The 17224-nt window shown below is 41.0% G+C and overlaps 2 protein-coding genes across 3 annotated transcripts; both read right to left on the reverse strand.

The window, feature by feature from the left end:
* Window positions 1–4922: 4922 nt before the first annotated feature.
* Window positions 4923–9893, reverse strand: atxn7l2b (ataxin 7-like 2b; the record flags this gene model as incomplete). 2 transcript variants are annotated; one of them, XM_079273074.1, is made up of 10 exons in its annotated part: window positions 4923–5063; window positions 5196–5807; window positions 6204–6325; window positions 6542–6710; window positions 7419–7624; window positions 7824–7906; window positions 8182–8426; window positions 8700–9015; window positions 9100–9171; window positions 9782–9893. In XM_079273074.1, 10 exons carry the CDS (start codon window positions 9876–9878, stop codon window positions 5057–5059), a joined length of 1929 nt encoding a protein of 642 aa, XP_079129200.1. In that variant the 3' UTR covers window positions 4923–5056. The 2 variants fall into 2 exon arrangements, with proteins under 2 accessions (XP_079129200.1, XP_079129199.1); XM_079273073.1 differs by having other exon boundaries at window positions 6542–6707; window positions 9782–9878.
* A 342-nt stretch (window positions 9894–10235) lies between these two features.
* sypl2b (synaptophysin-like 2b) lies at window positions 10236–14229 on the reverse strand. Its single transcript, XM_079272915.1, has 6 exons — window positions 14081–14229; window positions 13866–13943; window positions 13147–13265; window positions 12818–13022; window positions 12154–12345; window positions 10236–12069 (listed from the first exon to the last, which is right to left on the reverse strand). Exons 1-6 carry the CDS (start codon window positions 14096–14098, stop codon window positions 11947–11949), a joined length of 735 nt encoding a protein of 244 aa, XP_079129041.1. The 5' UTR covers window positions 14099–14229; the 3' UTR covers window positions 10236–11946.
* Between the last annotated feature and the right edge of the window lie 2995 nt (window positions 14230–17224).

Below are 17224 nucleotides of genomic sequence, written 5' to 3' on the forward strand. Positions count from 1 at the left end.
ATGGCAACTACTGAAATCTTATGAAAGTAACACGTAGACAATATTTTGTTGCTATCAGCACTCAGGAAGTGACCCATTAAACTGCTAAAGTGTGGGAAATACATATGATATCACAGGTTGAAATTAGATTTGAAACAACGTAGTTTATATTTAAACCATGGCTGGCTCATAATTATATTCATCACACGGACTAGAATAGATTAATCTTACCTAAACATGAAAGCATAGACACACAGGGACAGAGACTTAGATGGACAGGCCATGAATATCTGCCGCTAACCTCGAGTCATCTGTAGAGAAACAGCCATAAACCCTCATTATATGAGGTCTCAGGCTGATCTGTATAGGATAAAGAAAACGTGCACATTGAGAAAGCAGGAGCACAAACTTTATATGAAGAGGCCATCGCAGGTCATTTCCACTCTACTTCATATCCCATACTTAGCTACAGTCAGATATAGTTCATCCGGCCGATCTTTATTCATATTCACAGTCGTGTGCAGCGATTTAGGAGAAATCGGTAATCGAGAAATAGGGATCAATTTACATAGAGGTGTGGTATAAACTAGTTAACCAGTTTGAGGCAGAACATAGCTTATGAATGAACCACAAATGAAAATAATTGCCTCTTAATTATTGCACATCGACAGTATAACCCAAAAAGACAATTAAAAACATGGCACACAGCCAGCAGATACACATTAGACATTAGCAGGGAATTATCAACATATTGTATTTAGTTCCGTGTACAGACCGGTACCATGGTTCTTACAAGGACTAATCGACTGAGGTGCCACTTGCTGGGGAGCTTGACTTTTCCTCTCGGCCAAGTTTTAGCATTTGTTTCTCTCAGTCACACTAGCAGGAAGTTAAAGATCAAGCTAAAAGCTGCCAGCTTGAGTTTATTTCCTTCATGCACCTTACACAGAACATAAACCTTGGTGTATTTATATGTCATAAATTATGTCGTAGATTTACTGCAAGTATTGTTGCTCGGATGGACAATTACAAGTGTCACAATGTTTTGTCCTGCGGTAGGTACGCTGCATTAGCAGGTAAACAGAGTCTGCCAAATAATAAAACCTACAGGGTTCCTCCAGAAGATTATGAGTAATGTTGATGAGGCTGTACATTATGTGACAGGACAGAGCTGATCTTAGAGTCTATAGCTACTGTCAGGAAACCTCTTGTAAAACTGGAGACTTCAGAAGATAAGTTGAATTATTTTCCGTGCGATACACCTGTATGCTGTGCATATTTCATGAACAAGGTTTAAAACAGGCGTGGACAAGAAAGGGATTTTATTAAATGGTGCGGAGTTAGTGTCATAATAACAACAAGGCTAGCCCGGCGTAAATGCTAATTGCATCTATTGATGGGATGCAGCTTCCCTCTGCTTTCCATGTCTCTGTCTCTCTGAGGAGCAGGTGTGTTATCATGAGTCACCGCAACACAAAAGCCTTTCCCTCTGGCTCGCTGCACACTGACTGCCTCAATTCAGCCCAGATGTGTTTGCTTCTTTTGTGTACCTCTGTCATTACGGGGCTGCCCTCACTTTAGTTGAAAAGCAATCACTCAGCCAGGCAATGAATGTGATGCCCTTGAAGTAGTCTTTCATATGTTTACAAGGGAAACGCCTGGACAACATTTGCTGCAACATTTGCTCTCTCACTGAGTCTTATGATTTCAAAGCATAACACAAGAACTTGGAAAGAATTTATTGCTCAATGCTTCTTGGTTTTCCACTTCACCACAACACGACATAGAAGAACAGATAGGTATGTCAAATCCCATACATCTAGAAATGAAATGTCAGTGTAGCTCTCCAATGTTAAGATGTACACTTTTCTGAGTGCAATAGCTTTTTTAAATGTAGGTTATATTCACAGTTGCAGGGTGCAAGGCAGCATCTTCTGTGTGTGGGGGAGAAGAGGAAGTCACACTTATCAGAGGTGGTGTGTGAATCGTTCCACTCTTGCACACACACATAGGAATACCAGGTGGAAACATGCAAAGCCACATTCAGCACTACTGCTGACTGGCTGCAATTGGCAGAAAATCAATCCCGTTTTAGGGCTCCAGCCTTTAAGTGTTGCCCTCTAGAATTTCAATATATGTGCTGTTCCCTGTTGTCGCATCATTGGATCAATCCAAAAACCTCTCGGATTTCAAGCCCTGGTCCCTCAAGGCAGCCTGAGAAGCTACTAAACGGCAGTTTCAGAATCTAATATGGTTTAAAAAAACACTAAACTCATACACAGATATAACGGCTGTTGCATTGCGCACATTGATCTGGAAGACTATCAAGTAATAGCATGTGTTTGCCCCGCAGTAAGTGTCAATACAGTTAAATCGGCCCTGGCTAATGATTGGCTAATCTTCTCCTCTGGGTTGTCACTCAAAATGCAAGTTGCAGTTCTGTACAGAGAAAAACTAAGTGCTCTTGCGAAGGTCCCAGCATAGAGGAGAAGAGCGGCTTTGTTGTCTCCAAAGCACATCTGCCTTCCTATATATATACAGTATATATATATATATATATGTATGTATGTATTCAGACTCACTTTTCTGTGTTCAGTATTGATTAGTTGTGTACTGCTATGTTCTACCAGTGTATTGACTGTATTCTTGTATAATCTGATGTCATTTCGCATTACTGTCTGCCGCTGTGCTACTGTTAGTCGTTTCAACATTCAAGTCTTGACCGTCAATGTTTATTTTTTAAGCGGGGTGGGGTTTAGTTTTTTATTGACATAGGATGTATTTTACACTCGACTCTGCTGAACAATAGGGTGAAATTGAAAATATTGATTGAACATGTATGAAAAACTGCACAGGAGGAGTGCCAGTTTTGAAATAATCGATACATCCTAACGGGCAGTGAGTATGTAGCCACCAGTTATTCTCAGTCAGTATCACAAAGCCATAAGGAATTCAAGGGGAAAGTGAAGGAGTGCTTCATCAGAATGGTGGCTATGTCAGGTGATGTATGGAGTTCTCAAATGGACATCTTACAACCATTAAAGCAACAACTTTTCTGCCTATCATAAAAGTCAAAGAATATTTTTATAAAAGCCGGGGAGGAAAATCAAGAGACCTCTCCGCCAATGAATTCCTGAAACACAGTGGGTTCTGAATGGATTTGAAGACAGACGGTTAATAAATCTTCTCAGGACTATGTCATTTTTAAGTTCTAATTTAACACGATGCACAAATGTTTTCACATTTGCAGCATAAATAAAACTAAATCTTCGGCTCGAGATCTGTGCAGTTCACGGGCCTCGTGCTATTTGCAGTAAAGGTACATTGACTGTTCACTTAATGATTGGGGAAGGGAGTGGTCTCTGCCCGACATACATCTATCTCCGTTCATCTGACTATGTAGTAGCAATTACGGAAACATCCTTGAGGTGGTGGGGCTAAAAGCGCTCTGCTTTAACAGTGTCCACAGGACAAGAATGGAGCTTTTAACAGCATTAAAAGCACAGAGTGTATTGATCACTGCCTCAAAGATGAGCTGGTTGGTCACTGCCATAACATCTGAAAGGCCTTGCGGCTAAAGTGGAATGGCTTTGCATGGTTCGCTTAAGAGCTTCTCTGACTGCAGGATAGGTGCAACCTAGTAGGCATTAAAGTTAAGGAAAATGTAATTTGACTTAATAAAAAAAAGATCACGATTTTATTTGTGCGGACTCCATTTTTACTGTTGTCTCTTACTGTTTCCAGAAATCATCTGTGACATGTTCCTGTATTTGTTTGTTTAAATCGTTGTGGCTGATATCTCATGGAGTAGTTTAAGGACAAAGCGGCGACATTTTGCCAACGTTACTATGACTAATGTAGGAGGTGCTAACACAGTAAATATAGAGTCGCTTTTGGGGGATACTTGACACACATCACCATGTATTTCCCTGATAAGTAACTGACTGTATGGCAAATCTGATCTACGTAGATGTGTATGAACTCCATGCGAAATATGAATGTTCATCTTGAAGTGAGTAAATAATGTTACCTGTAATATAACAGACTAAGTAGGTTTATATCAAGTGTGTGCTTACATAACTTGCTGGAAATGGCTAAAGGTTCATCAAGCTGCTTTTCTTTTTCCAGAGGAGCAACATTGATGGCTTCACAACATCTCGTGGTAAACTTAGGGAGTGCACTACTGAATGTAAACGCTGACATTCACTGGCCACATCTACACCATTTGACAAATTTAAACAAAATACTTGCCCTGATTTGTACAACTGTACTTTGAGTAGACCAAAAAAAATTTGAATAACGTCAAAGTAAATGTTTATTTAAATGATCCACATGAAACTACTTTTGATTTTGATTGACTTATTAATCTATGTTTCAGTCCACACAACATCAGTGCTATTAAAATAAAAATATATACCGGTATATGGAGCTGTCATAATTCTAACTTCACATTGTTAAGTATGTTTTAGTTGAACAGTGTCTACCTGGTTGAACTGGAACAAAACAATGCTGTCTGCTCATCTACTCGACTGATTTTTCCAAATACCAGATAACAGCATCTGGTGTAAGAAAGTCAAAAAATGACCAAAGCAGCACTTGGGACAATTAGAGAAAAACCTTCAAATACACCTGTCAATTTTCATAATTTGAGTAAGTGATTAACGAGTAAACTAAACTCATTCATCTTTAATACTCTATTGGTACAGAACCGCAGTATAAAACAGAAGACACGGGGAGATAAGGATCAAAGAATCTGTAATTGTTTTGCCATGATATCACTTTTCATTTCAGCAGCATGACGAGTAGATTGAGGTATTTTTACATTCTTACACAAGTAACAAACTGAGACATTTAGTCACGTAGAAAAATAGACTGTTTGCAAAAATACATACATATGTATTGATCATATGTATACACATGTAACATGCAGACAAATATTTATTCCTGATGTCTGATTGATGCATAACAATATGGAGACCTAAACATTTGTGGACAGAAACGTACAGACACACACATACCATGCAGGCAGCAGCTGCAGCGGACTTCTTCTCCAAGTGTGTTTTTAAGGCTGGCCTCTTTACTGGCTGTGAAGATAAGAGGTAAACAACAACTGTCACCTAAAAATGCATCGATTGTTGGTAAAACATACTATCAAGTGCAGGTCAAGAACATGTTCATTGATGGTATGCGACCTGCAGTATTGCCAGTCTACTCACTCTTCAGGAGTTGGATCTTTTCTCCAGGCCCAAAGCATGCGCGTGGCCGTTATTCTTTCCATTCTCTCTCCTCTCTGGGAAGGGGAGGACAAGCGTTGCCACTTGGCTCTGGATAGTGAGGAGTTGACGGGCTGAGGCTCATTGCTGCCTTTGCGCTTTTGGGCAGGACCTCTGTGGTCGTAGCCCACCACCTTCTCCTGAATCCCTGGGGGCCTCCTTCTGCTGCGGGGGGAGGGGTGGAGAGGAGGGCATGGCTTCTTTTTGTGTGAGAAGGTGCCATTCACCGTTCCTGGATTGGAGGGGACGTGTGGCTGGCCCTTCTCACTGAGGAGGGGATCCCTGATGGATTTGGAGGATTTGTCCTCACCGCTGTGAGCAGCTTTCTGTGCTGCACTTGTATCCTGCACAAGTCTCGCAGATGTGGTGGAAGACGGCGGTTTGACACTGTGAGAGTTGTGCTGACTGGTTTTGGTTTCTAGCGGTCCCAGTGAGGTAGACTCAAGGCTGAGGGAGATGGTGGATTTGGTCGGTCTGACAGTCCTGACAGGTGATCCTACAGTTGGAGGCGTGACATTACAGGACCTTAGACCTGACGATACTTGAGGCATTTTTCTGTAAGTTAAAGGAAAAACATGGAGCAGATTACAATTCCTGTTTTTCATGTATATTGTGTAAAAGAGCTTTCTCTTATCCGGCTTGTCAGATGTGCAGTGCTTGTGCACATACATTTGGATATCTGGAGTGACTACCAACACACAACCGGGGAATAAGACACTTCAAGCGGGCAAATAAACGTACGTTTTTCTTAAGTCTCTGTTGATGGCGTGAAAACATGTCAATCAATCCTTGTCATCCTCTTCAGATCTTTTTTCAGATGAATGTCTGTCCTTTTTCTCATCAGATAATTCAATTCTATTTAAACGGGAATGCACTATTCTTTTTTTTTTTTTGTTACTGGATCCGGGTTAGGTGTCTCCCGACTCACTGAGCAGCTCCAGTGATACTCACTTCAACAAGTGTGTGCTGACATGGTGCTCCAACATGGCACTCAGGGCCACCCGCAGGTGGTGCCAACGCCGGTTGAAGGTGAAGATGCTGCAGCCCAATGTGCGGCATCCAAAAGTGCATAGCTACAAGACAGAAACAGGCTCAATCATACAGACATACTCATGTGTCCTTTTGAGAGGTGGAAACGGTGTTTAAGAACAGTTCAGTCAAAAGCATTGAGACCCACCCTTTTCTTTTCTCCAAACCCCGACATTCCAACTGCTTAAACTAACTTTGTCCCTCTTTTAAAACAATCATTCTGAACTACTTCTACATTGTAATACTATTTCTGCACTCACCCCGAGAGGTTTGGGGTGCCAGGGTGTGGCAGGCAGGTCTAAGGCTTCCTCCTGCTCGTTGTCTTCACTCTCCTCGCCTGGAAACAAGCTCCTGTTGAAGGGAATTTGAGGCTGCGCCTCCACTTCCACAGCGCTGCCGCCTTCCTCCTCTGGAATACTTTCTGACCTGCTTTGAAGGCAAAAAAGATGACAACCAGCTGCATTGTGAAGGGAATTGATCATATACAGTATATCCTATGTGTAATGCTTGTTACTGGAGGAATCCAGTAGAGGGCACACCAGAGGACTCGGCCCATATAGAAGACGGCTATTATGACAAGCATATTTGTCAGTGTGTCAGTATTTGCAGACTTGGGCTGCGGTCCAAAAGTCCAAAACTGGCCTCCTAACGTCTATTCCTCACCACTTTTCCTTGACCTCTATGGAAAACGTTATGGGGTCAAGGGAAGATGTGAAGGAGAGGTCATGAGGAGTTAGGAAAAGACAACCGTGGTGTTTAGAGAATCCAGAGCTCCTTCCTTCCCGCTGCTGTCACACTTAACAATCAACACTGCTTCAGCAAAAACAATTAACTTGTGCAACAATGTAGATTCAACGGTTCGGTTATATTTCGGTTTAATAATCCATCATAGGCCGAGCTTGTTTTGTTTTTTTACTGATGCTTCTTGTGATTGAGAATGTGCCGGATACGCAAAGCAAGCATCCTGCACACAAGCCAGTATATCTCTGACTCAAGTATGTAATTATGTTGTTCAGCTTTCACGTCATTGTGCCCTTGTTTATCTCAACCAGCGATTTAGAGAAATACTTCATATCCAGAAACATTTTGTTTTAGTTCAATTAAATGTATTTATATGAAAAAAACCACATTTCATACCTGATAATATGACAGTTGCTGTTAAAAGTTGTACTGCTCTGCAGTGTTTCTTTCTCTTGTTGTTGATGATGTTGCTCTTTGTCTTTTGATTTGACAGGAAGCTGCTCCATATCTCGACCTGCAGAGGCTGTTTTCTGCTCCTCTGTCAATTGATCAGAGGTCTTAGTCCTTCCCAAAGCTTTCTGCTGCTGGTGGATAGAATCCGTCTGTGTAGAGAGAACACCACAGCACAGTGGAGGAAGAAAAGAGGCATTACATCCCAAACTATGATAATCAGATAAAAAAAATATTCTACGTTCCTGTATCAAGTGACAACTGCAACCTCTACGACAAAATATCTCTGTTAATAATAAACACTGGTAACGATATTGGACAAAAGGCCACAACAAGACATCGAGAGTTTACATTGCATATAAGCTCCTGGCTGCACAGCTTCTTCCTCTCTGGATCCAGAACCCCACACTGTTTGTTCAGGTCACATTCTTTCTCTATGGGAAAGAAAGCAAACACAGTAGTCAGTGAGCAACACAGACGGTCAACATGATCCCCTGCTGGTGGAGATTACAGACCACCGTATGGTCATTTTTCAAAAACAAACTAAGAGGCATACAATCTACTTATACTAGCATGTAAATACTGCTGTATACAACATATCATACCCAGGCTAATACGCTAAATGTTTATTGGTCCTTGACAGTTAAGAGACATGGTAGAAAAGCAGTAGAGGAAGAAACATGAGACGTTGTATAAAGAGCAGACTTACTATTGATGTTTTTGTGAGTCCGGCTGTAGGTTCTCGATCCCCGCAGAGGGCTCTGAGACTCACTGGACTGCCCGGCTGTGGGCTTCTGCACTGAGGGTAACTCTGACGGAGAAGTGGAGGAGGAACAGTGGCCAGGGGGCAGGGGTCCTGAGTGCCATGGAGGGACCCTGGGGCGAAGCGTGGAGGAGGACGAGTGGTGTGGGAGGGGAGACTTCTCCTGAGGGAATTTCTCCACTGACCGAACACTGCAGAGGTAGTTAGAGAAGACAACTTCAAAACTGACTTCAGGGATGTATGAAATATAGGCTTAACATTTAGATACAAAAAGAGACTGAGTTCAGATTCATGCAAGTTCCAAATGACATAAAAACTAAGACAGTTAAGTGGGAGCATTCAACATAGCAGCAATTTGTTTTTAAAAGGGATGGTAACTGGGCCACATTCTTCAGTTAAGCATCTTCTATCAGAATAATTCACATTCCGTGCGTTGCTGTGAGATAAACAGTCGTAAACAGTACCTCACTGCCTCCTGCTGGGCCTTGCTAGGCCTGTGCTGGTGTACCGGTGATGCTGCGGAGGACGGGGCACTGGCTTCATGACATCTGCCATCTTTCAGCCTCTCTCTAGAGGAGGAATGATTCGCAAGAGGGCGTGCAGGGCGAAGTCGCTGCTGTGGAGCCAAAGAAGAAGACTGTCCACACGTCTTAGTGAGAGGACCGTGCCGCCTCTCACAGTGCTTCTCAAAGGCTTGAGGCTTCACCAGCTGGCCACAGTGGCTGCACACCACCAGGTAGATCTCATCGTGTGCTGGGTAATGGCCAAATGTGTGCATATCTATGGAGGTGAATAGAAAAGTTAAAGTGGTATCCATGACTCGAGGCACTGCTGAATGCACAGAGTGTGAGATTCATGTGTCACCTTCTTTCTTGAGGGTCATGGTCTCAGGGTGGTTTCTCACATGCTTGCTGCTGTCGTCAACATGAGACCCAGCTGCATGGAAGGCAAAAACAGTCAGCATGAAAAAAATTGTGAGGGGACATTTTTGTAGCATCTTCCAAGAGGCAAGTTTCACCAATATCTTTGCTGAGTAAAACCCGGAACAGGTCACTCAAATCAGTTCCAGATCAATCAGTTGTATTACTCATGAATCTAAAAGTTATCCAGAGGAAATTCCCATCTCGAAACCTCACTATCAAACATCGACTGCCCTGTTGTGTGGTCCAGTCGCAGCTGTGAGCTGCTCAGTTTTACGGTTAGCAAACTGGACAAATCCTCCTGAAGTAGTGTTGTTGTTTAGTGTGGCAGTAGTTTACAGGCTAACGGTAACGGTAAGTGTACCTGTCCACATGTAAGGTGTTCACGTTGTATTTATAGCGTTGTATCGCTACAATACAAAACGCACAATATATTATTATTGTGATTAGTTTCTTTGTTTGTTGCCAGTTAACATTCCGAGCAACCTGACCTGCACTAGGACCCAGCGGGTCTTTTGTTTGGGTCTCCCTTTATGCCGCTATGTGTATGTAACAACAGATAAATCACAGGACATGGGCACTGTGACGTGATGAAGACCAGGTCCGGGGCAGGGAATGCGACTCACCGTCAGATGGTAAAATATTCACTCTTTCTACCCAACAACTCCAGTTTAATCCGACAAAATCGTCGAGATTAGGATTTCGCCGATCCAAAGCGGCCATTGCTGCTCTTGCGCGTTCGCGAGGTTATGGTGTCAGTTCACGCGCATCGCAACCGCGTCACTAAAGCTCGCCACCGCGACTTTGAGGTCGCGTAAGTAAGGCCAAAATAACGTCCTTAATACATCTACATTCACAGCGAAAGTCACCATATTTATTAAACTCTGTTTTATAACTAGCAGAATAAAGCTAGAAAAATGCATCACAACTACTACTAATACTTAAGACATTTGTGATAAAAGATATGTGGATAGAGATTGTACACACACGCAGAAACAGGTTATTCAACTTTTATTTCCAGACACATGAGTCCATATACAACAAAAACAAATACAACAACTAAATACAATACAAGGACACCAAAACGCAGGTATAATCACAGCAGTTCACAATTCACTTGTGTTATTAGCACTTAACTAATAACACTGTGTGTACCCAATACCTGCATGCTGCGGTTTTCTCAGTTGAATGGCATTATTTATATTTTAGATATCATTTTAAGGACTGCAACTAATGTCTATTTTCCCTATATAAATATGTTCCGATTGATCGATTAGTGTATTGAATGTCATAAGATCTGTTTAAAAATACCCATCACAATTTCAATGTCAGGCATTCACATCTGATTCACTGACAGACTGAGTACTTGACTGGACCGATGATTGTCAGGAGGTTAATTTGAAGTCTTGTGTGTGAGAGGATGCTTATGGTATCAGCTGATGATGATGATACCTGATAGAAGTAGCCTGTCTGCCACCTAGTGAGTGTCAAACTGCATCACATGGTACCTGGTCTTTCATGCTGAATGTGTAATCAGCGCAAATTAATAAAACTGTAATAAACAGGAAGTGTGTGAGAGGTGTAAGATGTTATTCACCTGTCTGATAAAAACAGTACGTACAGTATGTGTGTGTGCTCCCACCAGTTACAACAATCAGACACGTAACAACAAGTTCAGTTCATCCTTTTAATGACGCACAGCATTTCATGGAAACTTCTTCCTGAAATGAACAGGAACTCCAGTCTCCTCTATGTGACACTTACAAACGGATCAAGCTAGAAACTGTGAATCAAGCAAAGCTATATCAAAGCAGGAAATCATTATGAAGGCAGTAATAGAGTAAACAGCTCATCTTATCATCTTACAATAAGGTGGAAGCCTGGTAATAGCAAGAAAAACTGTTAGGTAGTAACTGGTTAGCGATCAGTAAATTGTTACGAACACTAAGCTAAGGCTATAGAATACAAAGAACATTAGCTTTGAAATACTGTAGGACCTTGCTATAAAACATTATTAGCATCCAGGGAAAAGATACAAAATTCTGCGTAATAAATGTAACAGTTAAATGTAAAAAAATTCTAAAGAGCAAAAATTCCGTCAGTCTAAAATACTTTTAAGCCTTCTGTAGTAAGATGATGAGGCGCAACATTACACAAAAATATGCAATTAAATTGCTTTCACCCATTCAAAATAATCTCATAATGGCAACTGGATTAATGTTCCAAAGAACAACTATTCAACATTAATTCATTGTAACTAATTTTGATACCTATTGTATGTTTGGGCTAAAATTAGATTCAGTCGAGACCTGTGTTAATTATAAATGCACTTCAAGTATTTCATATTTGTTAGCTATTTTGTATTTTGTACACTCAACAGCCCTGAGTTTTTTTTTTGTTTTTTTTAAATGCTGATGGTACAGAAATGTAGTTAGCAGTTGACAAAGTGATGCTTCATTCAGATTTATCACTAACAAGGATGCACAGTCCACATCTGCACTACCATTTTAAATAAGGGGCACTTTGTTTTGGATACCTGGGTATAAATGTTTTAAAACATGCAAACTGAGAATCTATGAAAAAAACATTTTGACTGCTACAATTTCCTGTATTAGTTTGACTCAAGAACAACTCAAGTTCTAGTTCATTTTCTAAGTGTATTTGAGACAACACAGCCCTAATTATAAAATGAATACTTGGCAAAAAAAAAAAGGAGCAGTCAGATTTGGAAACATTTTGACAATTAGTACCAAAACGATTCATTCAATTTTGTGATGAGGAAGCTGCGCGGTTACGATGGCCCGACTCCCTCCTGCACCTCTGCAGGCGGGTTGGCTGACTTGTGAAAAGGCGTTTCCTTGTAAATGAACCAGCAGTTGCCGCCCCACACGATGAGGTTGAGAAAACCAAAAATCTGCCGAAGAATAAGGCATGAGTCAAATATCCCAGGCTGTTGTGCACATGATGTCTGAAAGAGATAAAGTTCCACACAACTTACCACAGAGGCGTTCAGTCGGCCCATGTGAGGCACAGCACCTGGGGTGCACAGGTTGCTTTCAATCTTGCACACCTCAACTAAAGTTACAATGTTTGCAGGACTGGTGGCCCACTTCACATCGGTCAAGCCTTTAGCCCAAGCAGAGGATGATGCCAACCACAGGAAGGTCAAGGCGGCAGTCAGCAACAGGTCCTTAGAGAAGAAAAATGATCAGTTTAACCATTAAACCGACCACAGGGGCAGCGTCACTCAAGCAGCTTTCTTGGACGTAGACTATAGTGCAGTATGTCCCTTATTGCTTGGGAACCACAGACCTTCCCTCCGTTTCATTTACACGACTCTGTTAAATGCACTTTCTCTGACCTCCAGTTGGATTCCAGGATGAAGTGGACTCATTGAAATCCAGCAGCTGATGTCAGATGCAACATTTTACAAACAAACCAATAAACACAAATATTACCTGCAGAGATAAAACTACATTCATTTATTTAAGTCAGTGGTTTCACTACTGAATTTGCACAACAGCTCATAGGAAATGCATGTAAAGCACTCTGCTTCAAATGCAAGCTACTGTAAATCCCACATGTAATTTCATGCACAGAGACTTGGCTAACCACAAACATTCACCAAAACTGCAAAATATGGAGAATTCAGACAAACATACCACAGTGGGGCCACGACTAGATTCTCTATATATGTGCTGGTAGCCCAAGTAGAGGACTAGTGTGGCAGTGGTGTAGAGAAAGGCCAACACTCCAATGCAGACGTAAAACTGTGCAGAGGATGTGTAGTCTCCAGTCAGGAAGTACTCAGTTGTGCCAGTTTGGTTGATTTTGCAGTCAGGAACATGATAGGAATGCTGCATCAACCTGTGTAAACACAGATATGAATTGAAAATTATGAAAATCCTCAGAGTAAACACAAACACTTTTCAATAAGCTGGTTCTTCACTGTAAAGGAGTGTGAGACACACACACACACACACACACACACCTGAATGGGTAGTTAAAGTTTGCCTTTATTTCTTCACTGGTACTCCCATGGCACTGGACGTTGATGCTGGTGGTGCCGCTGTAACCTCCAGTCGTGGCAAAGGCAAATATGGAGAACACCTGCAGCCGCAGACACAAGATAAGAGGAGATACGTTGGCATGTTGAGCGCTGATCAAACTGTCACACACACACACACACACGCACACTTCCCTTTTCATTTCATGCAACATACTATTGAGAGGAAATCGTCTTAATCACCGGATGCCATCACTGTGACTGGTGTTCAGAGTCCACAGCAGAATATCCGTACTTTTAAAAGCATAGCTAAAACTAGTAACGTCAGCAATGCACTGGGATCTTTTATCTGGAAAGTGAAAGCACACATACCAACACCCATCTGATAGCAAAAGTCAACAATTAGTCACCACATGAAGTCTTTTCCTACCTTATATTAGCTACAGGTGCTACATTTAACACATAGTTTGTGGTTTATAGACATTTTGTTGTAGCTTAACTTTACTGCGTAATCTTGAACTAGCGTAATTATAAACGGTAACTGTTCAAACGGATGAGTGTCACAGCCTCACCAGGCGCGCAGTGGGCCACAAACAACATCATCAATCTGCATGGAATTTCAGCTATGAGGGATGGACAGCTCATGATGAAGACACCCCGCCATAGGCCGTAATGGTCAAAAAGATTTGGGGAAAAAAACTTACCCATTCTAGCAAGCGGATGAATGCCAACGGTTCTTTCAGAGGTCCAAAGTCAAGAGTGAACCGCCCAGACATCACTTTCTAATAAGAAACAAACATGCAATGTGAGGGAGAAGCGGTTGCACTGCAGACGCACACAAATAGGCGTGTTTGCGTAAAAGAAAAGAAAAAAAGAATGCGCCATTAAGCGTGTTCAAGCTTCCTGTCAGCGCTGTTACCTGGGCGACTGAGTCCATAGTGTGTCAGGAGATCAATAACCTTTTGGTATCGTTACTGAGCCTCCTTTCCTCGATCTTTAGCAGCTCTCTCTTTCTCTCTCTTTCTCCCGAAGATCTTCAGGCTTGTCAAACTTTTCTCCAACTTCAGCGAATCGTTGTAGATATAGCACGTGATCACTGACGATCACGCGTCGACAGGGGCGCTGCTGTGACCACGGTGGTCACACACTGGTGCGGAAGTTGTGTTTAAATTATGATTTCAGTGGATATTTACACGTGGGAGTCTTTTCACGTTCATCGCATGTTACGCCAAATAGTTTGCAAAAGTCGTGGATTCCAATCGGACCAACGTAGAGAGAGGTATTAACAGCTATAATACATCAGAATAAGAGGACATGTGTAAGCGGTAGGACAATGGTGCAGAGTGCAAAGGATGCAGGAATAAGGGAGTTGATCTATAAGTGATGACATACTTATAATAAATACTCAATGTCAGGTATCAAAGGTGAAAGTTATCATAATGCAGAATGGCCCCTGTCAGTATAACTTAATGGATGAATTCATTTAATTATTATCAGTGGTGGTATGTAACTAAGTACAAATTTGACGTAATTTTGATTAATTTGATGTCATGCTACTTTATATTTCTACTCCACTACAAGGAAAATCATCTACTTTTTACTCTACATTTGTTTGACAACTTCAGTTACTTTGCAGATTTGGATTATTAATACAAAACATGCATTCAATTGTATAATAATATTAATAAATGATGATACATTAAGCTACCCAACAGTATATACGGTAATGCAAATTTGCCTCATATTTAGCAACTGTAACATTTAAGTGAAGTACACATTTATGCATCAATAATTATAATCCAGGAATATAACACAGTATTCTGAGATGGGCCATTCTGCAAAATGAGCCTTCTTGGTATTTTAAGTTGATGCTAATACTTTTGTACTTTTAAGCCTCTGTAAGTAATATTTTGAATGCAGGACTTCTATTTGAGTATTTTATGGTATTGCTAACTTGTCTCGTACTAGTAAAATTCTTCCACCTCTGATTATTATTATTAGTCATGAATTAAGCAGCATTTGATGTTTAGATCATCAAGATGTGACTAATTTAAGACTTATACTCACCATATATAACGTATTTGTAACTAATTAACTTGTAAAATAAATTGGTTCTGAAATAGTATCTGTAACTTAGTTATTTTCATTTATATTGTTTTCACATGCATCGTAATTGAGTTTTGCTTTATCAAATTAAACTGACACACGGTCACAGGAGTACTGGTTGGTCTCTGGGTCTCTTGGTGTGTAATCAAACCATGTGCTGTCTTCAGTGTGAACTGTACAACAAGGTACACAATGCACAGATGGCAGGATATGTTAGGGGCTCAATCGGGTCCCAGCAACAATCTTTTACCCTGGGGCCCCTTAACAGGTTAATCTGGCCTCCTCATATCAGATATTTGCACAAGGCATGATGATGGTAACAGCTGAAGACAAACAAACTCTTCATGCATGCTTCCAAAAAGCTAAAGTGAAACATTTGAATTCCAAATTGCAAAATGTCAGTTCTTGAAAAATATTTAGGAACTCAACTTTTTCTGACTTAAGAAACACATTTGTGGTGAATATGTATATCACTGATGAGAATCAGATTTTATAAAAACTATACGTTAATAACCTTGCAGGGTGTTAAAAAAGCTCAGGAGTACATTGTGAATGCACTGTAATGGTATTTACTTTTCACTAGAAGTCGTCATTTCCACAGACACGACCAAAACATTCCTAAAATAACTATTTTTATACAAAGCCATGTGTTTGCCATGACTCTCATAAGTGTAGGCTGAACTCATTGACACACAGACCGTCCATCCATGTAATTCCCTTCGTTTGGGTTAAAATAAATGCTTGGTGACAGGGAACGGCACTTTGTTCAGTTTTCCCACCGTCTCTCAACACACTGTGCAACCTAACAGAGTACATCTTGAAGGCATAACAGTGGCTTTGTTCTCCACCTTTTAATGCCATGGGGGAGGGGCTGAAACTCCATTGTACAGTCTTTTTGTGGAGGAATGCTTCTCCCCAGATCAGATTGTATTGCTTTCTGAGTGAATCTGGGAATCAAGAAATACACAAGCAAGACTTGAACCATAAAAGGAGTATTCCCGATGATTCAAGGCAAATGTGTGTGTAGCTAAACTGTGGGTTCAACTTTAAGGGTTTTATTCAGGTCATTGAATTGTTCAACAGCTTTTTATTTTCAGTTGTGAAGAGATTACACCCTTTTGTTATGTGGACAGGCCTGCAGGCTTGTCGAACAGGTTATGCCGCACTAAAGGCCAAACATGAGCATCATCAAATACTCACATGCCTGTCGGAGCAGATCCTCCCACCCTCTACCAATAGAGTCAGTTTCAGTAACCCTGCTGGTATGACTATGCAACAAAATCCCAACCTGTCCAACTGGAAGTATCCAGAATAGATTACCTTGCACATTATGGAAACTTAAAACTGCATATTGTTGTGTTAGAATTACAGTTTGTGGTCTGTATGAATCTGATCAGTCTGGCCCGTGGCGGCTATGGGTACAGGATTTCTTTCCCCTGCATCACATGACCAGTTGTCATGGGTTTGTTATGATCCGCTGTCCCATCACATGCACCAATGTAATCAAGAACATATTTGGACTCACCCATAACCACAAGGTTGTCAGTTCAATTACTGGGTTCTACTGTCTGTATGTTGGAGTATCCTTGCGTTAACACTGAACCCCAAGTTGCTCCCCAGACCCTTTACAGTAGCCCACTGATCCTAAATTCTCAAAATGGATTAAATGCAGAGGTTAAATATCATGTATGTACTTGTATGTGACAAGTGAAACTGAAATAAAGTTTTAGAACAGGGAATTACAGTATTCAAGAAAATGTGTTAATGTCAATTAATTAAGATTTATTGACAACTACTTTTCTCCAGTTTTTGTAATGTAATCTCTTCTCCTCCCAGCATCACACCAGATCAAAATGTTTAATTCCTGACAAAGTGAACTGTGGCACAAGTGTGAAGAAATGCATTTAATTCATGGGACATATTACACATGTTATTGTTGTATTTAGGTATTTTTAAT

Source organism: Melanostigma gelatinosum (assembly GCF_949748355.1).
Source record: "Melanostigma gelatinosum genome assembly, chromosome: 8".
Taxonomy (NCBI): Eukaryota; Metazoa; Chordata; class Actinopteri; order Perciformes; family Zoarcidae; genus Melanostigma; species Melanostigma gelatinosum.